General features: G+C 49.1%; 12 protein-coding genes across 12 annotated transcripts; 6 read left to right on the top strand and 6 right to left on the bottom strand.

Moving 5' to 3' along the window:
• Positions 1 to 1,380: 1,380 nt before the first annotated feature.
• Positions 1,381 to 2,179, top strand: xgeA (putative endoglucanase; the record flags this gene model as incomplete). Its single annotated transcript, XM_057243905.1, has 2 exons — positions 1,381 to 1,733; positions 1,783 to 2,179. The coding sequence occupies 2 exons, from the start codon at positions 1,381 to 1,383 to the stop codon at positions 2,177 to 2,179; spliced, it is 750 nt and encodes a 249-aa protein (XP_057095443.1).
• A 2,794-nt stretch (positions 2,180 to 4,973) lies between these two features.
• Positions 4,974 to 6,260, top strand: N7529_008377 (cyclin family protein; the record flags this gene model as incomplete). Its single annotated transcript, XM_057243904.1, has 2 exons — positions 4,974 to 5,623; positions 5,687 to 6,260. The coding sequence occupies 2 exons, from the start codon at positions 4,974 to 4,976 to the stop codon at positions 6,258 to 6,260; spliced, it is 1,224 nt and encodes a 407-aa protein (XP_057095442.1).
• Positions 6,261 to 7,391: 1,131 nt separating this feature from the next.
• On the bottom strand, positions 7,392 to 9,022 carry N7529_008376 (GNAT family N-acetyltransferase; the record flags this gene model as incomplete). Its single annotated transcript, XM_057243903.1, has 2 exons — positions 7,392 to 7,509; positions 7,572 to 9,022. 2 exons carry the CDS (start codon positions 9,020 to 9,022, stop codon positions 7,392 to 7,394), a joined length of 1,569 nt encoding a protein of 522 aa, XP_057095441.1.
• Positions 9,023 to 9,694: 672 nt separating this feature from the next.
• N7529_008375 (putative proline utilization protein PrnX-like) lies at positions 9,695 to 11,140 on the bottom strand (the record flags this gene model as incomplete). Its single annotated transcript, XM_057243902.1, has 1 exon — positions 9,695 to 11,140. The coding sequence occupies one exon, from the start codon at positions 11,138 to 11,140 to the stop codon at positions 9,695 to 9,697; it is 1,446 nt and encodes a 481-aa protein (XP_057095440.1).
• An 816-nt stretch (positions 11,141 to 11,956) lies between these two features.
• N7529_008374 (DUF3632 domain-containing protein) lies at positions 11,957 to 12,896 on the bottom strand (the record flags this gene model as incomplete). Its single annotated transcript, XM_057243901.1, has 2 exons — positions 11,957 to 12,406; positions 12,471 to 12,896. The coding sequence occupies 2 exons, from the start codon at positions 12,894 to 12,896 to the stop codon at positions 11,957 to 11,959; spliced, it is 876 nt and encodes a 291-aa protein (XP_057095439.1).
• A 1,211-nt stretch (positions 12,897 to 14,107) lies between these two features.
• On the top strand, positions 14,108 to 14,654 carry N7529_008373 (uncharacterized protein; the record flags this gene model as incomplete). The annotated part of the gene is made up of 2 exons (XM_057243900.1): positions 14,108 to 14,330; positions 14,395 to 14,654. 2 exons carry the CDS (start codon positions 14,108 to 14,110, stop codon positions 14,652 to 14,654), a joined length of 483 nt encoding a protein of 160 aa, XP_057095438.1.
• A 1,208-nt stretch (positions 14,655 to 15,862) lies between these two features.
• On the top strand, positions 15,863 to 16,794 carry N7529_008372 (pyrroline-5-carboxylate reductase family protein; the record flags this gene model as incomplete). Its single annotated transcript, XM_057243899.1, has 2 exons — positions 15,863 to 15,896; positions 15,944 to 16,794. The coding sequence occupies 2 exons, from the start codon at positions 15,863 to 15,865 to the stop codon at positions 16,792 to 16,794; spliced, it is 885 nt and encodes a 294-aa protein (XP_057095437.1).
• A 139-nt stretch (positions 16,795 to 16,933) lies between these two features.
• N7529_008371 (uncharacterized protein) lies at positions 16,934 to 18,160 on the bottom strand (the record flags this gene model as incomplete). Its single annotated transcript, XM_057243898.1, has 1 exon — positions 16,934 to 18,160. The coding sequence occupies one exon, from the start codon at positions 18,158 to 18,160 to the stop codon at positions 16,934 to 16,936; it is 1,227 nt and encodes a 408-aa protein (XP_057095436.1).
• Positions 18,161 to 19,535: 1,375 nt separating this feature from the next.
• Positions 19,536 to 20,339, top strand: N7529_008370 (uncharacterized protein; the record flags this gene model as incomplete). The annotated part of the gene is made up of 1 exon (XM_057243897.1): positions 19,536 to 20,339. One exon carries the CDS (start codon positions 19,536 to 19,538, stop codon positions 20,337 to 20,339), a length of 804 nt encoding a protein of 267 aa, XP_057095435.1.
• A 325-nt stretch (positions 20,340 to 20,664) lies between these two features.
• Positions 20,665 to 22,240, bottom strand: N7529_008369 (DnaJ family domain-containing protein; the record flags this gene model as incomplete). The annotated part of the gene is made up of 2 exons (XM_057243896.1): positions 20,665 to 21,813; positions 21,872 to 22,240. 2 exons carry the CDS (start codon positions 22,238 to 22,240, stop codon positions 20,665 to 20,667), a joined length of 1,518 nt encoding a protein of 505 aa, XP_057095434.1.
• Positions 22,241 to 22,525: 285 nt separating this feature from the next.
• N7529_008368 (mitochondrial 37S ribosomal protein mS37) lies at positions 22,526 to 23,013 on the top strand (the record flags this gene model as incomplete). Its single annotated transcript, XM_057243895.1, has 3 exons — positions 22,526 to 22,655; positions 22,774 to 22,853; positions 22,915 to 23,013. 3 exons carry the CDS (start codon positions 22,526 to 22,528, stop codon positions 23,011 to 23,013), a joined length of 309 nt encoding a protein of 102 aa, XP_057095433.1.
• Positions 23,014 to 23,282: 269 nt separating this feature from the next.
• Positions 23,283 to 24,944, bottom strand: N7529_008367 (cytochrome P450; the record flags this gene model as incomplete). Its single annotated transcript, XM_057243894.1, has 3 exons — positions 23,283 to 23,419; positions 23,490 to 24,565; positions 24,616 to 24,944. The coding sequence occupies 3 exons, from the start codon at positions 24,942 to 24,944 to the stop codon at positions 23,283 to 23,285; spliced, it is 1,542 nt and encodes a 513-aa protein (XP_057095432.1).
• Positions 24,945 to 25,398: the final 454 nt, after the last annotated feature.

Genomic DNA, 25,398 nt, shown 5'->3' with positions numbered 1-25,398 from the left:
ATATTTGATAATGACACCAGAACTTGTGGTCGGAATCTAAAGATTTGTATCTAGTAGATATTTAATCTACATGCATTTACACCGCTAAGGGAGACCAGGATTGTAAGAGGGAAAGTGAAGGCCGCGCGACCGTGCGGTCTGGAAGCCTGATCACTGACTATCGTAAAAATTATTTCGGTCCAATCAATGCTAGAGAAAACCTTGGAAACAACATCACCAAAGCTTGGTATTCTTAAATCAATTCTTGGACATCGTGAGAGAGGCATATCAGGGACTTAGTGGACTAGTAGGGGAGGGATAAAGCACGAAATATATATCCGAGGGATCAACACACCACATCACCTTATCACCAATCAAACAGCGACTCTTGCTAACATACATGAAACAAAAAGCATCAAGGTCAAACCTCCGTTCACAGCCTACGGCTAAATCACACGGTGCCAACGCAGATCAATAGGTCAATCATCTCCTACTGAAGGACGGCCACCTCTCCGCATTCTTCAGCAGGCACACATCTAACCGAGTTGCCTATTTAACTAGCGACAAACTACTCCGGTCAGGTGCTCGAGTCTTGCAGCACTAATTTGCGGGGTGCATATCCCTGAAGAACGGCGAAAAACATTGACGTTGTGGCTTGATCTAGCAACGTCCTTCCACCAATCTCTTGAACGAGCTCGAATATTGCACACCTGGACCTACAGTCTTTGAAATGGCAGAAGTCACCTATTACTTGCAATATTCTCCGGGCCGCATACAGTATACCTTTGCACCTTTGCAACATGTGAAGAATAGTCCTTCAACCCCTATCTTTAACGTCGGAGAATTCTCGCAATTATTCACCACTTTATTCAAACCTGAAGGAAGAGCGGATGCACCAGTTAACAATGGATCGATATCATTTGACCGCGTTCTAGAAGCAGCATTTTATCGCCCCGCTCTACAACGCCGCCGTCTCAGATTTTGCTGCCAACGCCCGGAGATCTACCCAAAACCGCAACAACCTAATTTATGCGAACAACACGCATAAATGACCCCAATCGTGGAAAAATTTAACCCACGAGGCTCAGGCATACGCAGACTATGGCGGTGATCATTTCCTGCCAACCAGACCTAGCAGGTTGACCCAAACCCGCCGAGCCAGCTTTTGTTATTACCCGGTAGTGGAGTCTACTCCTTATCCAGAGATTGACGCCTGTTCCAAGATGAAATGAGACAGGACCACCCCGTGCTCTATACGGAACAGGTGCCCACACAAGTCCATTCCTAATCGGATGATTTCCCCGGAGAGGAATGAATCGACCGCTATATATTAGATCAACAACCCGGCTTCCTAGCTGGGATTAATCAATCCAGAATACCTTCTTGCACTCCCAAACCACCATGAAGTCCTTCGCTCCTCTCTCCGTCCTCTCTTTGGCACTGGCCGCCGTCAGCAGCGCCAGCCCTGACCCTAGCAAGACTCTCGCTCGCCGCGCAAACTTCTGCGACCAGTGGGGCTCCGTCACGACCGGTAGCTACATCGTCTACAACAACCTCTGGGGCCAGAGCTACGACACCTCCGGAACCCAGTGCACTGGCATTGACTCGCTCAGCGGCAGCACCATCGCGTGGCACACTTCGTGGTCATGGGCCGGTACCGCGAACCAGGTGAAGAGTTTCGCCAACGTGGCGCTGAAGTTCACTGCTCAGAAACTGAGCGCCGTTAACAGCATCGAGTCGACTTTCAAATGGAGGTTAGTTGTTGCGCGATCGAGAATGAAATCCCCTATCTGACCTTTGTAGCTACTCCAACACCAACGTCGTCGCTGATGTCGCGTACGACATGTTCCTGAGCTCGACCGCCAACGGAAGCGAGGAGTATGAGATCATGGTCTGGCTTGCTGCGCTGGGCGGTGCTGGTCCCATCTCTTCTACCGGTTCTCCTATCGCCACTGTTACTATCAACGGTGTCTCGTGGAAGCTGTATGTCGGCCCCAACGGCAGCATGACTGTGTACAGCTTCGTTGCTTCGTCGACTGTTACTAGCTTCTCTGGTGATCTTTTGAAATTCTTCCAGTATCTTGAGGATTACCAGGGCCTCAAGTCCAGCTTGTATTTGATCGATGTGCAGGCTGGTACCGAGCCTTTCACTGGCAGTTCTGCTCTGACTGTTTCTTCTTACTCGGCTGTTGTCGCATAAGTGAGTGGAGAAGTTGGGATATTAGTTCGGAGGAATTGTGGGAGCATTGTTTATTATTAGGAATGGAATAGACTTGGAATCAATTCTGTTGAAATTTCACAACGCACTAAGCCCAATATCGAAAACTGCTTTGTTATCAAATTCACCAACAAATGCCGAGGTACAGACCGACCGACCTACGGGTTGACGACCTTACCCATATGGCGTCGTGGCGTGGTGTCTCAGCCCTTCTACACATCTCTAACCGCCAGCTGAATGCACTGCAGCTGAAACCAACAGTCTTGAATGCTGAAACACCCCATTACGTTTCAAGCGGCTAGCTCCAAGCAATGAGAAGATCACAATCCAGAGTTCAGCAACAACAAGTGAATCCAATTCCGGTATTATGCAGCCGCAATGCAGTCCCAGGTCCTACGTAGGATGCAACTTGAAACCTCGCCACATTCATACCACTCAATATTCGCTTCCAGCGAGACGCTTATGCTGAAACGAGCATTCGTCACCATTATGTCCCGATATAATGTAGCTGTCGCGGATCGCAATTGCTGCCTAGTGTCCGAGGGAGGACCGAGAACCGCATTGTGGGGAGCCAGACGGAGTCGCGCTTAGAGGAATCTAAGAACAATAGGAAGTAAACTATGAAACCATTCTAAAATTAGAGCAATAGGAAGCGCGAAGTGTTACAGCAAGCGCTCAGGTATCAAGTTGGTCGGATGAAATGTGTAATTGGTGTAGTCTGTAAGCGCTGGCGGGATTGGGGGACCCCGGGGAGGTCGAGCGCTTATATATGCAGTTGGTGGGTTGGGAAATCTTACTCGGTTATTTTTAGTTGCAAGCTACTGCATAGTGTAAGTCGATGCACAAAACATGCCGCTAAGGGATTTGCACATTGGACTCATTTGGAGAACATGGTGAGAAACAAGAAACAAGAAACAAGAGAACAAGAAAAAAGGAAAAATGTTGGAACAGGTGGTTGGGCCAAAATCGATAGATCGAATAGATCGAATACGTTGAAATCATCCCTACCACCATTATCGGGTCGAGCATCGGGAATAATGTGACCTCTCTTATGCGAGGACAGAATGTATTCAGATTCTGAAACCATATTCTACACTATTCTACCTAGAATATTCCGTAGTGGATAGAATATTGTACTGTGTTATAATGCCCTTTCACAGGAGCGTGTCATTTGGGCCCCTCGAACACGCTAAACTCGTGGTGCGCCGTGACAGGGGTCATTTGGCATGTCATTTGTCCATACACTAATGTACTAAGGGCAAATAAAAGTGGAAAAAAAGGGAACACTCTTTTCGGACAGGGATTTTTTGGTACTTGTCTCGCCCCATGCCAGGCACATATCGCCACGGTCGGAAACTGACAGGTTTGCTTTGGGCACTAAGGTAAGCACTCGGCGCCAATGAGCTCGGAATTTCAGTTCAGGTGGCTGTTTTAGGTGATGATTTGCTGCAGGATTTGATTTGTATGTTTGGACTAAAGGATACTAGAGAGGACTAAACACCTAAACCTTGAAAAGGAGTCTGGATTACTCGCGTCAGGCAGGATTAGGATCCAAGACTGTACATTGGTTTGTGGAAGCTATCTATGGAATGGGATTGGAATGGACACCGCGTATCGCGCAGATATGAGACGGTCGCGAGTTTCATGAAAAGTATTGATAGAATCATCGTACATTGGTACCGTCGATTGTCATAGTGCATAGGTTATGGGGCTGGTGAATTATTGAAGATCGGGTTCCACCTGTGGCGATCCTATGTCTCGATCAGTTTGTCTCCTATTTGGTTTTCATTCTATTTTAATATGTGTTTATTGATGTGAATACGGAGTAGAATTAATTACAGAGAGAGAATGAGATTGGAATAGAGACTTCATTCTTCCAAGGACTCAGCACAAGAGGTGGTTTCATGGGAGAAAGGAATAATGCCTAATACTCAGGTACAATGAAAAAAGAATGACAATCTAGGGATAAAGTACAATGTAATCCTTTAGCCTCTCAACTCCTCCAGACTCCACAAAAAATGAACAAATAATGTGTCCCGCGTCTCAGTCTTCGCGCGCGAAGGTTCGAGTATCTCAGATCCAACTATGCAGGTTCGCTTTTACTCCGTACCTATTCTGTAACCCCTGTGTGCCTGTGCTCTGGGCCCTTATAATCCGTTCCTTCATTCTGACTGGATAATAGTACCTTGCAGAAGCCTATCCTACCCCCCTCCTCTTTGGCGCATACCAGATGGTTATAACTAGAGAGGTATTCCGCCCAGAATTCTTCACGAGATTCATCCACATGCCCAACGTCGTCATTTTCTATCCTCTCTTTCCCTCCCTCATAAGAGATTTAATATTTCAATAATTTGTTTCACCAAGACTTAGATTTTCCACTCTATTGCTTTACCTACAGATTTTGTCTCTCAAAAAGAAATCTCCGGCAGGTCTCACATCTTGAGACTCAGTTAGGGCTATCAAATCGATAAGAGGTTGACACGACAACCCCAACTATCCTTACTGCAACATTTGCAACATTCTTGCGGAAAGAAACTACTTGAACAATTATCCTGCCGGTCAGGAATTTGCCATTTGCCATTTTTATCTTTCGATCGCATCGTTGTTTTTTATTCTCTCTTTTGCTGCTTGCTGCTTCTGCTTTTTATTACTATACCCAGGACAAAGCCCTTTGTTTGTCTCAGCTTCAACAGAATTGTTCGACACAATTCGTTTGTGCCTTACAAATTATCAAACTGGCATTTAATTCACCTCGATTACCCTTCACATATACAACATGGATGCTTTGTCGCTCAACCGAGCAGCTCTTGGAGAGTTTGTCACTACACGAGTGACTAGGGAAATGGTTACACACTTGGCCCAACAAGCAGCTCAGGTCATACGATGTGAGGCCCATGTGACAAACACTGTTAGCCAGAATGGTCAACCGACACCACCATCCACCCCTCCCATGGATGCCTCCGATTTGCCCGCCCTTCCCTCAATCGAAGCGTTCATCGCATCACTTGTCACCAGATCGCAAGTCCATGTGTCAACCCTCATGAGCTCCCTGGTTTATCTCGGCCGTCTTCGATCTCGTCTGCCCCCAGTCGCCAAGGGCATGCGTTGCACAGTACACCGGATCTTCCTCGCCTCACTCATCCTCGCCGCCAAGAACCTCAACGACTCGAGCCCTAAGAACAAGCATTGGGCCCGATACACCGTAGTGAAGGGCTATGAAGGATTTGGCTTCTCCCTTCCCGAGGTCAATCTCATGGAACGCCAACTCCTCTTCCTTTTGGACTGGGATCTCCGCATCACCGAAGAAGATCTCTTCACATGCCTCGAGCCCTTCCTGGTCCCCCACCGCCAGCGCTTGATAGCCAAGGAACGTGAGCGCAAAGCCCAAGAGGAACACCGTCACAAGCAACAAGAACACCGCGAATGGTATGTTCGATTCCCACCCAATTGGTCCCCTGCTCTCCAAGAAATAAGCTAACATGTCCCTAGGCGCCGTCTCCATGCATCAGCGGATCTGCTGGCCAGCCGCCTGCGTCGCCAAAAGTTGGAAGCCCGTGGTGAACCGCGTCAAAACTCCCTCCGTCGTCTCCCAAGTCACGTCTCCTGCCCAACAATGCACAACCTCCACACCCAGCACAGTGCAGCCGAACACGAGCGTTATAACCCATATCCCCGCCGCACATCCCCCATCCGACCCAACCGCTCTCTCTCCCCACCTTCCGTCCGCGATGTGCCTGCCCTTTCCCACGCAGAGACCTTCAACTCTCTCTGCTCACGCTCCTCCAGCGTCGCCCCAAGCTCAAGAGGCACCCCCGCCTCCATCAGCACCGTCTCTTCCGGCGCAGACGACCTAACCTTCTCCGACCAATCTCGCAGCCCATCTTCCGTCTCCTCCCTGAGCTACAGCTACATCAACGTCGGCCACATTGAAAAGAAGAAGTCCTTCGAGCCTGCTCGCCAGCCGTCCAAGAAGATGAAAGTCCACGCCCACAGCGGCGGCTTCGTTGCTCGCTTCCTTGCTTCTGCGACGAGCTCGTACATGGGCGGTCGTCGCTCTCACTAATCGAGCTGGCCTCGATCCACTCTCACTTTATTGAACCTATCTAATAACCGATGTCTCTACATCCCCACAACTTTTCCTATCTACTCACCATTTCCTTGTCTTGTCTCCCCGTATGACTTTTATTCACCTTCACTTTCCATACTTGCTGCTTCTGAAAAGCTGTTCACACGTTGATACGCATATCCCCAAATACGATTCGCTCACTTGGTCCTGATTAGGCCGTGAGTATGATTCTGCTAGATATCTGTTTATTCTCTCTTTCCTTTCATCCACTCTTTACCACTGCATGGCACGGCTTTGGCGTTCTAGTCCTGTCTTGTTTTCAGTGGCATTCACACGTTTTCCTTTTCCTTTTTTCTGTGACACCTCGAAGAACTGGGGAATTCTCCATTTAGATTCTGTCTTATGTACCATGATCTACCTACCTCTTGAACAATGATATACCTCAACCTAAATTTTCGATTCCTGTAGCAGACGCTAGGGCAGAAAGGGCAAAAAAAACACACTAGAGCATTCGAAACTCCAGCTTAGAACCTCCCTCCCCCTTCCTCAGCCCCTTCTCTCTCCAAAGATTTCTCCATCATCCCCATTTCCATCGAACCACTCCCTGTAAATTTCAATCACCGCCCCACTTCCCTCCATAAGTGAGACGCCGAACTCGCCCCTCACCCGTTGACGCTATCAACCCCGGCAGTAGGGCCACCTTAACAACAGACGGAATACCAAGACAGGTCTGATTTAAGAAGCTTAACACGCTCACGCAAAAGCCAGTTGCAGAATCCGAAAAGATGTATGATACTTCCGGCATCCCAACACCCGCCCCGCCCGAGCAGCAACCCTCAAATCGGCCGCCGCGGCAATCTGCAGTTCATTGCCAAGAGCATACCCGTTTATTTTTCCAATAACGGGATCGGGACATGCTCGGAGTGAATTGCATGCATCATGGACATTCGTTATAAATGCCCTGGCAGAAGATGAGATTGTTGCTAGAGAGGACTTTGATGGGTTGGTCTCTTTTTCTATGCAGAGGTTCGGGAGGAAAATTGTTGAGGGCATAAGATAAGATGATCTAGAAAACTATAGCTATATCGTTACTCGTGATCGTGTCAATGCAAAAGATAGCCCTGGAGCTTATATGGCCGGTCCTTCCCAGTACTCGCGCTTGATCCTCATGACGGCGGATTGCTTGTGCGGGAAGCTGACTTCGCCTTCTTTGTAGAAGCCTGCTTCTTGTAGGTAATTAATGAGTCTGTGGGGTGGTTAGTTAACTATTCCATGTCCAGTATCATTCATGTCGTTCGAGGAACTCACTTGAGATTATCAACGCGCGGCTCCAAAACCACCGACTCGGTTCGCATGTCTGACAGGAAACAGTGGTGCACCAAAGCACTCAACCAAATCGCAACACGGTGCGCACCACGGAACTCCTGCTCGCCGATGAGCAGATGTATACCACGATCATAGTTATCCACGTGGTCAATCAGCCGTCCCAGGGGGTCTTCTTTCACCCAATAGATTTCGAAATACCCAAACGGTTTCCCGTCCCAGCATCCGATGACAGGGAACTTGTGGCGGCTAGTCAAGTTGTCGATTAGGAATTTCTCCTGCGCGGATCTCGGACCACCCTCTGACCACATTGCTTCTACTCGGGGTACGTTCATCCAGCGATGTAATGTGTCCACGTCCGACGTGATGTCCTCGGCGAGATGCTGTGAGATCCCTGTGACCGTCGAGCTGACAGGAGTCCCTGGCCGACTGCTGTTGGAAGCTTGACCCTTGACCATCGGCACGAACGGCACACGGAACGAGAGATACTGGCTCAAGCTTGGGATGTATCGCACGTAGAACACCTCGGCCTGGTGCGGCGGTTTCGGGCGGATGGGATGCCGTACCCCATTAGTAAATGTGTATTGAGTTGGCGGAGGCGGGTAGTATGTTGGTATATGACTGCTCGAGGTGAACGGTCCCATCGAGGTGTATGTGGCGAGATTAGCAGTGTGAAACATGGCTTCTGTAGGCGCTAACGACAGCTTTGTGACCTCGGGCAGACCGTCGCGGGCGGGCGAGGCGCTGCGGGATTGAAACGATGGTGATGATGGCGTACCGCGGGGTGCGAGCGTGAAGAGGAACAGACGCGGATCAAGCTGCCAGAAGCTGCGCCGGCTGACGAACATATTAGACCAGCTGCTGGAGTCTCTTGTCTCGACTGGCTGCAGGCCTACGGAGGAGTCCTCAGTGGTGACTAGACCCATGCGCTCGAGCTTCTGTAACAGGTTCCGGCCCTTGAAGATTCCCTCACGTTTGATGTTGATCCGCCATTGGCCCTTTGGTCGGGCATTGGGTGGGGTCATGCTAGAGGCGGCTGTCTCGACGTTCAGGTTTGGTTCGGGCTCGTGAAAGTACCACCACAGCGTTGCCCAGAGCATCATAGCAATTTGGCGTGTGAATGAGGTGACAGGCTTGTAGTCGCTAGAGGGCGGGTTGACTATGTACGAGATGTAAAGGGAGTCGCGGTTCAAGGTGGGGGTAGTGAAGCGGGTGAAATGTTCCTCATAATGGGTTTGAGCATTTTCTGAGTCTTGTTCTTTCTCCTTATTCTGAGGTTTCTGAGGTTTCTCGGTGTTTATAATGATCGTCCAACCTGGAGGGAAGGTGGAGTTGTGCTGTACGTTGAAATCGGCAGACTTGAAGGTGACCCCACCGAAAACGGGCGATACGTTAAATGTGAGGCCATTGGGCAGGTAGCAAGTGGTGTTCCTCATGATGAATTTATTGCAAGCCTCAAAACCAACCCCGGGACAGCTGTGCTTTATACCCAGGACCTCTGTCAGGTTGACTTTTTCCCTTCCCTTTTGCTTTGGCCCCTCACTGCGCGGGGAATCGTGCACCAATTATCACGGACGACGCCCGCAGCAAAAACAAAGACAACCCACTACTAATTATTCGATTGGTAATTCGAAGTTGGAGATTTGTTAGAAGAAGAAAAAAAAGAAATCAGAAAGGCAAGCCTGTCCGAGGTGACATTGGCGATGACGCATAACATCAGCCCACGGCGCACCTTTCGTTTTTGGTATGCGGTGAACTGGTAGCTAATTGGTCAAAATTGACTATAATGATCTTCTACGGTGTTTTATAAGTGAGTTACAGCTTCAAAATACATAATGTAGCTTTTTCAATTAGAGTCAGTCACTATTCAAGTCAACAATAGCTCTGCAGTATTGAACTTGTGTGTGAACTTAAGTTTCAAAGACATTTTGGCAGCTAATTTCCGCGCTGGAGATCTGTTGATCTTTCAATTTCTCGCATAAATTGGACAAAATGGATAGGATTGACAGGATTAGCACTAGATTTCTCAGAATAAGAATAAATTGACCATGAGCCAATAAGAACAACGATAATTGTAAGTGAAGGGAATCCATTACGAGACAAACAATCTAGAAGTCCTCCACCGTGGTTCCGATTTTCCGCTCCCGCGCCAAGCGTACCAAGTCTCCGCCAGTAACAAGATCCATAAGACCCAGACCGACAGATTTGTAGATGACATTGCCACGTTGAGACCACTCGCGTAAAGTCTTCTCTTCATCCACGGTCTCTTCGTTTCGTTGAGCATCACGTACCATCAGTAGCTCGCCTAGTTCAACAACCTGTTTGGGCTTGATCTCTGCTTGGATAATTTCGCCCGCCTCTTTGAGAGCTGCATCCAAACTGTCCACTACAATCACACCGCTACGCTGGATATGCTTGTGCCAGTGGCGATGAGGAGGGTGTACTGTGACCTCATCTCGGAGGATATCCGGGTGAATTTCGGCCATGTGTGCCTTGTATGATCCGATCGCACAAATTAAGCGGCCCTTTTGACGGCCTTCACCTGAGGTGAGATACTCCGCAGGAAACAATGGCTCCGGAGATGGAGTACAGCAGAAGATTGCGTCAGCCTTGCGCACGTGAGTCTTCAAAATGCGACCGTACTCATTGAAATCAGTGCTCATTGCCGAGAACTTGACATCCCGGCGCCATTCGGTGTTTTCGGGAAGATAGATGTCACGCAAAAGCTTAGCAGCGCGGTCAAATGATCGGTTCACAATGTACACTCGACGGATGTCTTCACCACGCAGGGTCAATGCCAAGCGAATATGCCAATAAGCCTGGGTGCCCGCTCCGAATACGAGGAGAGTGCGCACCTTCTTGCGCTTGTTGAACATCATCAGCGAAGCCAAGGCCGTGCGGAAAGCAGTTAGCTCATGGGCATTAATCAAAGCGAAAGGCAGACTCTCGCCGTCTAGAAGCGTTACACTTCCGCGGGGCGAGGTGTCACGAGTTCCTGCGCCCGGCCAAGCGCCAAGAGTTTTGGAAATATTCGCGGTCACATTCTGTTGGTTCACACAGCCCGTGAGCAGTGTTGAGCTGTCTGTACTTGAGCTACCAGTGGTAGCCGTGGTTGATGGGGTAATTGAGCTGCTCTCGTCTTTGTCGTCCTTGTCTTCGGAACCCACTGAGAGGTCACTCAAGTCGGAGGACAGGGAAGCCACCGAGTTTCGGAAAGAGCCCCGCCTGCGTGAGGTAATCTGCTCCTTTTCCTGTGCATCCACCGCGTCACGCTCAACGGCACAACCTGCTTCGCCCCCGTCCTGCAGGGAAATCATCTTGATGCCGATAGTCTGACCCGTACTGGCGGGCATGAAGAGGGTAGTGCAGCCATTCTGGCGGGTAATGGCGGTTCTCTGAGGTTGATAAGCTGCTGAACAACCCTTCTCCTGAGAACCGTTGGAGTATTCTCGTAGGGCTTCGGCGAGGTTGCGCTGCAGGCTAACAATCTCGTCGCGAGAGAGCGCATGCAGCAGATCCCGGAGCTGGGATCGGGAGAGGATGGTGAGGGGCATATGGGCGGTTTAAGGGTATCGAGGACAGATGTAAAAGAGAGGGGAAGAAAAGAATTCCTAGGTTGTGAGATCTGCGAAAGAAGTCCAGTCAGCCAAGACAGTCCTCCAACCGAGCCTTCGCCAAGATAAGAGTGAAACAACTCACTCAGTTAGTCAGTTCTTGCACACACAACTTATTCCACATCTATTCTACGCCCTGTCCTAATGCAGCAAAAAAATTGGGGTCCTATGGACAAAAATAACTCGGGCGTCGGAGGGCGAATTCGCCTTCGCCGAGATGACGACAAGTGTTGATTGTGAGGTGGGGAGAGCGGGGCAATCAGCGTGGAATCAAATGAATCTTGAGGAGGGAACAGTGCAGATTATTTAAGGGCTCAGATCTTTAAAGATTGATGCAGGCCTACGCATAGAGGTCAAAAGACGTGCATCCAATTCATACAAAGATCATGGATGCGGGAATCCCTACCGCATTCGTGAAGCCAAGCCCAATCCGGAAATTTGTGTATAAGGCGGATTGACACCTGAGGCAGCACTCAGATAGACAATATTGCGTGGCTAGTTCGGAAAAGCAGATACAATGGAAGACAGATTTTTTTATTTATATTCTTGGTAGTATTGATTCTAAGAAGCCCCTGAAATGTATATCCAGGTAGATAAAACCCACATCGTGCGGGTAAGTCAAAGTATGAAGGCCTTGACCAAATCCCTTTTAGTTTCATACCCTGTGAAAAGAGCCATGCTAATGTCAACCTTGCAAACATAGAGCCAAGTCTTTCAAATATTCCAATTACCGCAAGTAGTGAGGGCTCAGTACCCTTAGGTTGAGGTTCTCTCCAGAATACTGCTAACTAATTCAGCAGCCTCTGTAACCACCGCACCAGTTTCCTCGTCCAAGGTCTCTTTTTCTGAACTCAAAGCGCGCAGCCTATCCCCCCACAATTCCCATCGCTCTCGCGTCAGCCCATCCTCTCGCGGCCATAGTTCTGTCTTATCATCTAATGCCGCAGCCCAGTGCCGTCGCAGCTCCTCGTAGTCCGCCTCCCATAGTGCCCAGCCCCCATCCCGCATCCAGATCGCTGCTACTCGGACATCCAGCGCCCATTTCTGCCCCGGTGTCATCCTGTGCGCTCTTATTTCCCCAGACTGGGGCCCTTTGCTCTCCAGCACGTTGCGGCACGCATAGAAGACCCACACAGGATGCACCTCGCCTTTACCTTTAGTCGCTTTCAGCAGCGCGGCCGAGAATGCGCAGAAGCGGAGGAAGTACTTGTCACCGCTGTTTATTGAGCTACTAGTAGGGGGGTTGATCTTCTGCGTTCGATCCACGCACACCGTCCCAGTCGCGCCAAGCTTCAAGGATGTCATGCACGTCACGCCACTGCGCGCTGAAGCGCGGCAGCTCCTGCCAGTGTAGCTTTCCGTCGCCTCCGAGGTAGCTTTGGAGCTGTTGTTCTGCAGCAGATCTTGAGGGTACGTTCTTAGGCTGCGTTGGTGGCTGCGCACGGAGCGCGTCGAGAAAAGCTAGGTGAGGATCGTGTGGCTTTGAAAAAGTCACCACGGCCGTAAAAAAGGCATCCCAGAGCAGCCAAAGCGCGTGAGCTGGGTCTGGAGAGGTATTGATAGAGCTGACAATGTTGGCAGCTGTTTCTTCTGGTGATGGCGCTGACGCCGCGGAAAGGGTGACGGTGAGGGCTTGGATGGGTATGGTGAAGGGATTCGTGGGGTTACTGCCCGGGGGGTCGAGAATAGTTGTCATTTTGGGCACAACTTTCTTTGATCGGCTAAACGTTGTGGAAGTGGTGCTAGCCTTGAATTGCTTTTCTTTGTATATGTATACTCAGAGATAAATGACGTCAGATCACCCATGTATGTACACATGTACATACATGTGCATGTAGCCCGGGCTCACTGTCATGGCCCCCTAAACAACCCTCGCATCATGAGTCACTGATTCAACCGCATTTTCCTATTTGATGCACGCGTAAGATGGTTTTGCTGGCGGTGGGATGCGCAGATCGTCCGGCCCCAGGTTCTACCCCAGGTGAGAGGCATATTGCTTTTTCTGATCCAAAATCTTGCCGGCGCAATTTCTTGATTGAGCGCATCTTCCATCCTTGTTGCATCATTTTATTACGTTTTATGTTGTGCTGATTTCCATAAAGATCCCATGTCTGCATCAAATCAAGCATAGTGGCTAGGGTCTGCATCGTAGTACGAAAACCCGCCGAGCCTCGATTTGTGCCCACTGAATGGTACTTGTAAGGCTCTCTGGAGATTTCTCTGCGAGGTCTATGAGGGACCATGGGACATATTGCGCTGCCTTCAAAAGGTATCGTCCGGTCAAAAATTGATCAGCCAAGTCGCTCACTACTGCAGTATTGTCCAACTGGAACCAATGGAAGCACTTCGCTCCTCTACAGACAACGCCAAGATGCTTGGATGAATCCAAGCCTTCATGCGTCAAGATTTCCAGCTGAAAGTCTACTACACAGGTAGATCTGGGGGCGGCCCCACGACGGCCTGAGCCTTCCACGGAACCTCAAATTCGTTTAAAAGTTGGGATCACAACTAGCGATCTGTCAGCGAGGCAGTTCCCAATGACGTCCCAGGGCGATTTTACTTGTTGGAATCTCTTGGCGGGTGCATATTCGACATTTGGACCCTTCTTGGCGCATGAACAGTAACTGGGGTACGTTCAGAGATCTATGCACAAGCTGGTCGTCGTCGTCCACCCTGATTTCAGGGTCGAGATACTTCGAAATCCTTCGTGAATATTACATGTCAGCCTCGAGGATGGCTTTGTTTGTCAAGTCTTCACTCGTCTACTAGAAACTCCGCTGAAAAGGTATAAATAGGCCTCTTCCGGTCGTTCACTTGTTTCTAACTCCAGACCAACGCTTTCATCCTTCATTTTAAGTCACCATCCATCCAGCTGCTACATTCCTCGTCTCGTAAATTCAACCCACCATGCAGCTTTGGCTTTCCACTTTCCTGAGCTTGGGCCTTGCCCTTGTGCAGACCTCTTCTGCGGCCCCAGCACCCGTCAGTGCTTTGAGCAAGCGGATTGTTGATAACCTTCCACCAAGTGACCAGTTCATAACTTGCCCGGGATATCGCTATAGCCGCCCCCAAGTGGAAGCAGCTGTCCAGCGAGGCATCACCAACACACCAACCAATGAGCCCCAACCTGGTATGTATCCTCCAACTCGTCATGTTATCCCCTTCACCACTAATTTCGCCCACTTCTATTCTAGGTGGTTACCCGCACCCCTTCGGCAATAACCGCAGGCTGAAATTCTCTGACGCATGCAAGGGTAAAACGTTGTATGAGTTCCCCATCCTGCATGGGGACAGTATCTTCGGTGGCGGTGACCCTGGCGCCGACCGAGTCGTGTTTTATATTTATACAACCAACCCGGACACGAACCCAACGCAGAATGGCGCATATTGCGGTGTTATGACCCATGATGGCGCTGCTATGAATGAGTTTGAGTTGTGCCCATCGGAGGATTAAACGACGGGGCGCCGTGGCCAGCAGACAGTTCAGTACCGGAAATCAATGGGGATATGGAATTCAGCTTGGTAAAGATCCACTCGCTACAGAAAGAAGTCGGGGAAGATCGCAGTTATATGATGTCATAGTGAATGCTATTCGTGGATATTTTGCTCACCTGGAAGATGAAAGAAATTTGTTATCTTGAAACCGTAGGAAAAAGATACACGCGCTTCCAGATAAGTTAGACCATACTTTAGGTCCGTCCCGTCCCGTCTGTGTACCCCATTTGATGGGCCGCTATCCGCCTCAAGCCCCATTAGCCCTGCAAGAGAAACAAGATTATCATCAAACTTCGTAGGTATAAATTTGCTGTATAACAAAAACAAACCTCTCGCACGAGGTAGGATGTCGAGATGCTCGCGCTGACTTCGCCGAGAAGATAACATCCAAAGGGAAAGAGAACATGGAGGGAGTATTGATCTTGTTTAACATGTTTTCTGGCTTACTTTTTCTTTGTATTTTATATTAGATTTCTAAACTGCCATCCCTATTATCTTCTGATGATGCAACCCATCTCGTTCTGGTCGTTTTTTCTGAAACCGTCACTTGACAGAGTGCAAAAACAAGTCAACCTTAAGGGGAAATATGAGCTTCTAGGAGGTCATTCTTCTTTGAAAGAGTACACAACTTTGTAGGCTTTATGGTCAATTTACGAAGCTTAAAATTCGTGGACGCAATTATCTCGAGATATGCTTAAGTATGGATATCAAGTAGAACCTGTCCGGGCTCCCTTTATAGCATCTTCAACATTGTATCTTCGGCTCTCAGCTAAGCTACACCAGAGTGAATGAGCCTCAACCGCTCTGTTTGGAATATCTTGCTTCGAACAAAGAGGGAGTAACTGATTTTGTATTACGAGTTCTATAGATTATCTTAGCTAGCCTTGTTGGATATTGCCGTCTAATCCTACCATCATGTTTTTAACAAAGATTAGTGTTCTTCTTTCAAAATTAAGCAGGTCTATAGGGCATAATATTTCGATGATGTAGTTTCTTTTGTAACTACTAGATAGTACGAGGTATGAACGAATCGGCTTAAACCCGAATTCGCGGGGGCGACTGCCGAACAATGTCGGGACCTTCACCCGATGATCCAGAGTTGAGATAAACTCGATCCCTCAACTCGAACATTCCTCCAATTTACTATTCTCGGCATAATACAACGCAATGGCTTCCCAAACACTCGGATTCGTCGGCTGCGGTGTGTCAATACCCCATCAACCAGTAAACCGCCACTAACAAAAACAGGAAACATGGGAGGGGCCGTCTTGAACGGCATTCTCGCCGCCGCATTTACAAAAACCTCAACAGAACCAAAGCCTATCTCGGGCTTTATTGTATGCACCAAGACCGCAGGCTCAGCGGCACGCATCAAGTCCTCCATCGCAGCCGAGCACCAAGACCTCATCGAAGTCGTCTCTGGACAAAATGTTCAAACTATGAGAGACGCAGATATCGTTGTTCTAGGCTGCAAGCCTTTTATGGCAGAAGAAGTCCTGGGAGAACGAGGCGTTCGTGAAGCCCTGTCCGGCAAACTCGTCATCAGCATGTTGGCCGGTCAGTCGTGCGAAAACCTGACTCGAATTATCAAAGACGCGCCTGGAGATACACATGCACCTCAAGCTAAGGACCCGGCAGTCATGAAGGTTATTCCAAACATGGGTGCTCAGTTCGGTGAATCGATGACTATCATTGAGACGCCTTCGGATGCCGTCTCGCAGTCCATGGCTGAGACTGCCGAGTGGATTTTCAATCAGATCGGGAAGGTCAAGTTTCTCGCGCCCGAGCAGACGGGTCTGGCGACTGTGCTTGTTGGTGCAACCTTGGCCACATTGACGCTCCCGATTGAGGGATTGCTGGATGGGTGTGTTGCCGAGGGGTTTAAGCGTGCTGATGCGATGGAGATGGTTCTGCAGGGTATCCGTGGGTTGTCTGCTCTTTTGGAGTCTGGTGCGCATCCGGCTGTTGTGAGAGAAAGTATTTCTTCGCCGAGGGGGTGTACGATTCAGACACTTCTGAGTCTCGAGAAAGCTGGGACAAGGTCCGATTTTGCGGAGGCTATGATTAGGGGAAATAAGCATCTCAAGGAAAATATGTAGGTGGGACAGAGAGTAGATATTAGATCATTGGATAAACTATATAAAAGAAAATAGAACTATACAGCCAGTGTATGTGAGCATAGTCATATAACGTGCAATTGAACGCCTAAAGCCAGATGAAACCATTTCCAATACTTGATCAAGCCCACATATCGTCGTTATCCTTGACTAGATCATCCTCGTTTAATACCTGTAGGCCATTGCCTCGCTCTTCGCGCTTGCGCTGGCGCTTTGTCACAGTGCGCCCGGGCGTGAAGGGAGTTACGGGAGTAAACGGCATGTACGGACTGTAAGGCGTGGGCATACCCGTGGCAGGACCAGCGCGAAGTTGCGAAGGTCGGTCCAAGAATGTAGTCTTGGTCGCTGGTGCACTCTGCTGTGGATACGCCTCGCGGAAAGGCAAAGACGATGAAGGCGATGGTGTAGAGCCGAAAGTGGCCAGATTCAAAGGTGTCGGTGTTGTCCGGAAAGAACGAGCAGTCTTGGTTGGGGAATCAACTTGCAGCTGCGGTACCATTGGAGGTGGACCGGGGTTATAGATCCGCGGGCTAAGGGGAGGATTCTGGGGTACAAAATATTGGGGTGTTTCCGGTGCTGGGGAAGCCAATGGAGACGAAATCGGGATTTTGCTCATAGCCATGCTCTTGCTTGATTCTAGACTTGAGCGGGAGCTTGAACCGAAGAGCTTCGATAGACGAGACTTTCCAAATCCCTTGCTTGGGGCTTTAAATGCCTTTGGTTCCTTTGGTGTCAGTGGTGACTGTGGTGCCAGTGGTGCCAGTGAGTGGTCCGATGTGTGGGGGCCACGGTCAGTGAAGGGGTTCGTGATTTGGCTGTCCGGGGATTCATTTTGTAATTTCCGGTCCTCATGTTCCATGACAGCGGCATACAGCATCTCCATGTCATCCTGGCTTTGTTGTCGGTTGCTTGCGACGACTGATTCGTCGATGGTCAACATACTGTCGTCGAGGGATGGCTGGGAGGGTCTGACACTCCTGTTCAGCGATCCCCAAGATCTGAAGCCAGTTGACGTGGGGTTTGGGAGGTTGTGCGACATGTGAGAAACTGGACTGGAATCCAAACTGATGACCGGTTTGGGCTTCATCATCTCCATATGCAGTGTGTAGTTGGAAGACTGGCCCGTCCGACGCAGGCGACGACCGACAAATATGAGTAGGGCTAGAAGGAGAGCGACGAAGATCACGTAGGCGCCCACAATACTTCCAATTTGAATTGCTAGTAGTGGTTTATTCACTCTTAAGGGCGCTGCCGAATTGAGTGCACGTCGTTGGATATCTTCTAGGGCCCAGACTGGATCAATATGCGCAAGCAAGAGAGTCAAAATTAAGGCAACCGGGAAAGTCATTTCCGGCGCCTATATGGGTTATAGAAGAAGGCACAAGAGGGGATGAAGTAGGAATCAGTAATATGTGCTGTCACTGATCGACATAACGAACTCGACGAGTGTCACGGTAAAAGGGGTGATACATGTTACAAAAGTGATAGGGCCCACAGGAGAGGGGTTTCATTTAAGATTTTTGGGATGTGATGAAGTGAAAGAGAAGTGTGAAGAGAGACCGTATCTCGGCCTGTCGTTGGTCGCAAATACGCGCCCTTATGCACGATCGTCACTTGGCGGCGACCATTCACAGGCCCCGGGGGCGATTTTCGAGTTACTAAATATTTTTCTATTTTAGTTAAAAACGTTTCAAGCCGCTTCATCTTGAGAGTCATGGATGAATATTGTCCACGATCTAGAACATGTCTGATCGGCCCCGGAGGGAGTTCATTGACGATACCTACAACGTGCATGCAGCCCTAGAAGGGTGTGACTGAAAACCACATACGGACCAATCGGGAGAGAGTACTACAGAATCGGTACTAGCTCTGCTGGGCACTTATGATATATAGGCGGTCACTACATATGTAGCCAAAGAGCCATGCATATAGGCACCCTCTCACATAAATATCGCTACTATTGACCAAGACTCAAGCGTCAAAGGCTAGCGACTTGGGAAATAGATATAACAAACCTCATCAATGAAAACCGTAGCAGAAAGCCATTTTAGCATGTTTGTAGATACGCCACGAAGTATTGCCAACAAATTCGGGTGGGAAGAACATGTCGAGCAAGTTGAACGTCGGTGAATTGTACAATTTGCCCCACAAAGTCTTGAAGGGAAAGGAAGAAAGGCAGTGCAGGAATCCCACAGAGCTCACTCTTTTTCAACCGTTTTGTCGGATCGTGAAGTATACAGCAGGGCAGAATGGCGAAGTGATGTTTCGAGTGAACGCTGTTGAGTGAGACTCGAACAATGGTTTGAGTCACGGCGAAGTCTGTTATGTTAGACTAAGAGCATTAAACAGATACTCCTGTTGCCGATCTTGATATGCGACAGATGTTTATGTCCATGAGATTTTATTTGAGACAAAGTCGAATGTTCGTTCAAATATGGTTAAGAATAACTGGCATCAGTGATATGTGCAGGCTCGAGACCGAGTTCACTGTATCTCTTCACTTTTAGTTAACGGATGATAAATGCCAACAGGTGCCTCAGGACTGAGGTCGTCTCCAAAGGCTCCTTCCTTTTTACCCTGATTGTGTACAACACCTCTTCTCAGAACATAACCGAACTTCACCAATCCACGATTCTCTATACCATAACTTGATTTGTAACTGGAAACATTCAACCCTCAAAAATATTTATTTCACATTGGATTGAGCATTCCCATGACCCTCCATGGGCAACAAAGTCTCAGCCGTGCACGGAGTGAAGTCGGATCATTTCTACTACCAGGGTAACGCAATCAACGAAATCTGGGTTGGAGACGTCGAAATTGTCTCACGTCTGCCCTTCGGTGACTCAGATCAAGAACAAGCTGGGTGGCCAGCTGGCGGCGTTCCAAAGATCCCGTGGCATCATTTCATCATTCCAATGCACAAAAGAGACGAGGTCGGCAACATGAGCGGCAGGGACATCTTTCTGAATAACCAATACCGGCAATGCACTTGTGAGGGATGGCTTCCCAAAAATGGGTACCTGGAAATGTACACGGGAATCGACCCTCACGCCGCAGAATTGATCGCGATGCTTTCGTTTTCGTTCGCAGGAGCTTTGGCTTTTGTATACTTGGGACAGGTTTCTAGTGCTTTCACTATCTTTAAATCGTCGTGTTCGGTATCCAAATGGTTATCTGACCGTGGCATGGATGGAACTGAGCTCAAACGCCAATCACTATATCGGTTTCGGAGCTCACTTCTGCGAGCTGCCATGCTGCTGCCTCTTTTGGCTCTAGTTGTGGGTCTGGCACTGCCTGCCCTCGCTGCCGCTACTCAAAAGCGAAATGCCGCTGCTTTCATTATTTCCCGTATTGTGTGGTACATCGCTGGAGGATTCTCGGGTCTGCTGATTGCTCCTCTTCTCAACATATACCTGACGATACGACAGGAATCATGGCCAGGGGATATCCAAATGGATCTTCGGGATTTGGCATCCAGCGGCAGTTCCGTGGGATTGGAACACGTTGAGCATGCAGCCAAATGATTGTCATGATCGTGTATGATATGTCGGTTGTTCTTGCTTGTCATATTTCGAATAACGAAATCGGTATATCGTTAGCTTCAATGTGAAGCGGGAGACGCAAAACGGTATGAACGAGTGGAGTGTCCGCTTTGACCATTATTATTCAGGGTAGTGTTAATTCCAGCTAATGTCAATGCAAAAGACAAATTTCTTGTATCGAATGTGCGGACATCCCCCTCGTATCTGAAGGAGTGTAGGATAGAGCAGTGTGTTTACAAGCCAGCCGGTTCCAGCCGGTCCCATGTTCCATACAATACATCAAACCAAAAAGGTACTGTCAAAGTCTTCAAGATTTAGAAAACAAATCCCGCCAAAGCTGCTTCATACCATATCCCTTGGACTGATCTTCTTCATGGACGCGTACAGATTGCGCCGTGCTCAATGATCCAAATGCAGAAGAAGGAACCGGCGGAACAATAGATGTTGGACGTACACGTTCTGTTGCCCGGCGTTTGATCTCTTCCGCCAGCCCAGGAGCCACTTCCGCATAACATGCGTTAAGTTCTCGTTCGAGATTGATATATGGTTTGTGGGCAGATCGCGGTGCCATAAGGTTGTATGATCGCACGAGGCTATTAATCTGTTTCACGGCGAGTTCGTGGTAAGCGCGCTCAATTGCGAGGTAGCTCGGGTCACGTAGTGGTGGGAGGTGAGCTAGATTTTCTGTGGATTCTTCGTTCGTATCGTTCACTGAGGGCTCTGTTGATGTTTCTGAGGCCGACTGGTCTTTGCCCAATGCTTTTTCCAATTTAGCTTTATCTGCCAGGCGGGTCTCGGCTGCTGCGTATGCTTTTGCTCGTTTCATCTGCACATCCAGTTCTCCGCCCTTGCTGGCGATTAACATCGCGGCATGTCTTCTCCAATCAGCACGGAGACGGCCACGGAATCGACTGATCTCCGTAGCGAGTTGCTGTTGCTTCTCGATCCATGGCGGCACGATCTCTTGTTTCTGGATAATTTTATTCATAAAGTATTCGGTTGTATCGATGAATGCGCTGTTCGCGTTGTGATCTGTCTCGGTGTTGACACCCTTACCACGACGGATCTTGTCAAACTGGCCCCGCGCAATGGCGTCCTCAATTCTTTCGTTGGCTAGCGACGAAAGACCTGAAATAGAAATCGGCATGTTATATGCTCCGGGACTCAGATTCTCCCTCATCGTACGACGCATATCCTCACGCTCTTCTTCTGAGAATCCAGGAGCCCGGCTCAGTGTGTATGTCGAGGTGCGCTCTTTGGCTTCGGCAAGTCTGTGTCCGCGGGACTTCTTAGGTTTCGGGGCTGGACTGAGGTTGATGGGTTGTGGTATTTTGTAGGACATTCGAATTGGTTTGCTCGCATCGTCCAGCATGCGAAGTGTTGTGTCTTCAACACGCTCTGTTCCTGTCCATGCCGGTGCAGCAGCGTTTTCTCGTGTGCCTTGTCCTGCGGCGGCCTACCCAAAGCGGATCGGTCAATGATTGTTCGATGGTGGGTTACGAGTTGTTACATACCGGCATATCGACTATAGAGTGGGCAGCTGCATGTTCACTCTTGAATGCAGCTGCAGCGACTCGCTCTTCAAGCTGTTTCTTCAACTCTTCTGAGAACCCCACATGCTCGATGTTGCGACGCGCAGATCGTCCGCCCTCTAGCATTGCATCTTCTGTCATCTGAGCCAACCGGCGTGACATTGCGCTGTCCTTTTCTTCTTCTTCTTCTTCTGGTGCCTCCTTGCTCTCGTTTTGCTCTTCTGAGTTTATTGTTTGGTTTCGTTGACATGCTGCGGAGAACCGCCTGGGTGCGGGAGCTATCGAAGCTCGTAAGGTCCTTAATGACGAGACACCGCGAAAATGTGTTGGCAATCCGTATCTTCCAGTCATATTCAATAGCTTCCCGTAACAAAAGACAGCATATAATCTCAAAGAAAAATGTACAAGCACATATATGTAGTGTTGGAAGGTGGCAAGCCTCGGAGGTAAATCGAGCGATACAAGATTATGTCATCCACTTCCGCGGAGTCGAAACTTCGCATTTTGTTTGGCGAAGAACCCGTCGCCGGCGCCAGTCTCCCATTGTCAACCAGCCACGATCGCTTAAACGCACACTACCTCCTTTGCTCCGATAATTACCCCGGTCTTCCTATCACGACCTCATAATTGCCTACCATGCCTCCCAAAGGCTCCATCTCCACTCGGCTCAACCCGGTCCGTCTAAACACCATCAACCACCTCCGTGTTCGCCGGCCGAATCAATATGAGCAGAATCCCTGCGTGAACGTGATGTCCACTATGCTCAGTACGTCCAATCTTATGACTCTTTTGATAGTGACGTTGTCAACCAATTGTTGCCCTGGCTTCGCGCTCCACATCGAATACTTGAATATCATCAGGTTACTGACAGTATATCCCAATAGATTGCTGGGCTTCTGCCGGCTACGGTGCAGAGGGTTGTGCTGCTCTTGAGGCTCAATTGCGGAAGTGCATGGACACCCCGGTACTCTTGATTCTACAGTCCCGCCCTTATTCTCAGCAGCTAACGAATACTTTTCACACAGAAATCCCAGGAGAAGAAGAAGAACACCGTCAACTACCACCTCATGAGAATGTACCCCAAGGTTGTCGGTCCTCGCAAGAAGGACGGTATTCTGGGCTAAAATATTCTTTGCACGATATTGTCCATCGGGACTTGGCAGCAGCAGCGAGTTGCCCATTGGAGTTTTGGGTTCATTTTTTTATACAATATTTCGCGAGATTTCTGGCCCTAATCGCTGAAAGTGTCCGTCTTTCTGCACCAGAGGCTATGGGAGTTGGCTTTTACTCTATGTACAGTATACAACTATCTGGGATATGGAATCACCTGTCAAATCAATTGATTGTACTCTTGTTTCAAACTCATCACATTACATGCTTTCGCCGGGGGCTGTCAAATCCTTGCGAAATTGAGGATCAGTTTGTCGCCCTCGGGTTTTACAGTATAGGCATCGATTGCTTCGATCTTGTCGTCGTTGACAATGGTGGTGCGGAAATTGGTGTAAATCGCAGCCACGGCCAGTTTCATTTCTGTTAGAAAATGTTAGCATTGGTTTACAGCTGGCAAATTTTGTATACATGCCTTGAAGCGCAAGATTACTTCCCACGCACATGCGCCCACCACTTCCGAACGCCCAGAACCACCGACGTTTCTCCTCCAGGTCGGCAGGGGAGTTTTCCGCTTCCAGCCACCGTTTTGGCTGCCAGCTCTCTGGGTCTGGGAACACTTCTGGGTTGCGATGTAGGGAGTATCCCTGTGCACTGACCCGAGTGTTGGGCGGAATGTCTGCGTAGCCAACCAGGGTACAAGAAGGAGATGGTGTCACTCGAGGCTGAATCCCTGGAATCGGGGCATGAAGTCTCAAAGTCTCCGTCACAATGGCCTCCAAGAAGGACAGACTATCGATAGCCTTGGCTGGGGGTAATTCAGCAGTTTTGGGGTATGAAACAGGAGGATTCAAAGTAAGCAGCTCCTCGCGTAGCTTATCCTGTATATCTTGGTTTCTGGAAACTTGCCAAAACAAATAAGTAAGCGCGACAGCACTGGTCTCAAACCCGGCAGTCAGCTGGTCGTACAATTCGCACGCAATATCGAGTCGCTGCTGGACTCTATCTGGCTTTGCTTCTCCGTTCTTCGTGGAAATCTTGTCCAAAGACTGCTTTAGCTGCTTGTAGACAATGGGTTCCACGCCTGGGTCAGTTGATGCAATTGACTGCTCGCCTTTGTCGCACAAGTCCAGGGCCCAAGCATCGAGCATTGCATTGGCCTCGTCACAGTACTTTGGAACCACACGAAGACCAATTCGTCTCAACCAACCGTCCAGATAAGGCACCTCCTGAGAATAAAATTCGAATGGCTTCCGGCACATGTAAAGATGAAGCCAGTGCTTTCGGAGCGAATCATTCTGCAGGAATTTTGTGCCATTCTGCAAACCAAACAGATAAGACGAGACAAAGTCCATTGTCAAGCCTTGGTTCAGATCATGCACATCCATCGATGTTCCAGAGCTCGCCGCCTTATCGAGAATAGGTAGTAACCGATCGAAGATGACCGCGTTTGAGACAATTCTCAAATGAAGGGAGGTTTGCAGGGTCGACTTGGAGTAGATGTTTGACAGCATCCTCTTCCGATTTGCATGAGTCTTGCTTCCTACCATGGTGAACATACTGACGGTCCTGTTGAAATGGTCAGTTGCTGATCTCCGTTTATCGGTGCACCTACTAACCCAAATGATGCGAAGACTCGTGGATACCAATCATGCTTCTCAAATCCACCTGTATAGACTGCTTTGATCCCTCCTTCAACGCAGTTAATAGAGATCTCTGACGGACCTAGTCGAACAATTGGACCAAGCTTTTCATGCACGGCCTGGATAGTTCGGTTGTTTCGGCTTGTGAAACGCTTCCATAGCATCCAAGCCGGTGTGATGGGAACACTCCAATGAGCATTGGGGATCTTGGACAGTGGCGAGATAAATGCCGGATAGATTACCGCTTTATAGAAGACCAGCACAGCGAGAAGTCCTACCGCCAGCGAAGTGAGAGTGAATACCATTTCAGAGGCCGAAAAGCTTGTGTCCACCAAGAGCTTGGTATAGAGATGTCTTTAATCCCTTAAAGGCTTCTCCTTTGGGGCGCAGAAGAAACAAAGTCGGACGAAAAGTTATTTGGAAATACAAGGCAATAGAAGAAGTATGTTATAAGAATCTGGGGATATAGTGGAGATTGCCGACTGCTGCACCGCTAGTTCCTAGGCCAGCCAGCGTCCGTCCGTGTATTACAGGTGGTGCCGAGTGTGATCCCTTATTGCAAGATTAGCCTACAAGCCCCATTCCAATTGAGGTCCACTCACTCCGATTCGTTTGCTCGGCGAACTAAGTAATAACTGTAACCCCCGCTCAGATAGAGGTGCGCTCAATGCCCAATAATATATAGAGAGTGTAGTAGATTTGATAGGGAAACGAGTGTTCTTCGTCCAACCAGAAAACGGGTATTACACTTCCCCGCGA

The sequence above is a fragment of the Penicillium soppii genome (assembly GCF_028829465.1).
Source record: "Penicillium soppii strain IBT 18220 chromosome Unknown utg000006l, whole genome shotgun sequence".
NCBI classification, from domain to species: domain Eukaryota; kingdom Fungi; phylum Ascomycota; class Eurotiomycetes; order Eurotiales; family Aspergillaceae; genus Penicillium; species Penicillium soppii.
Note: the sequence above shows the minus strand (reverse complement) of the source record. Positions and strands in the feature narration are given on the sequence as shown.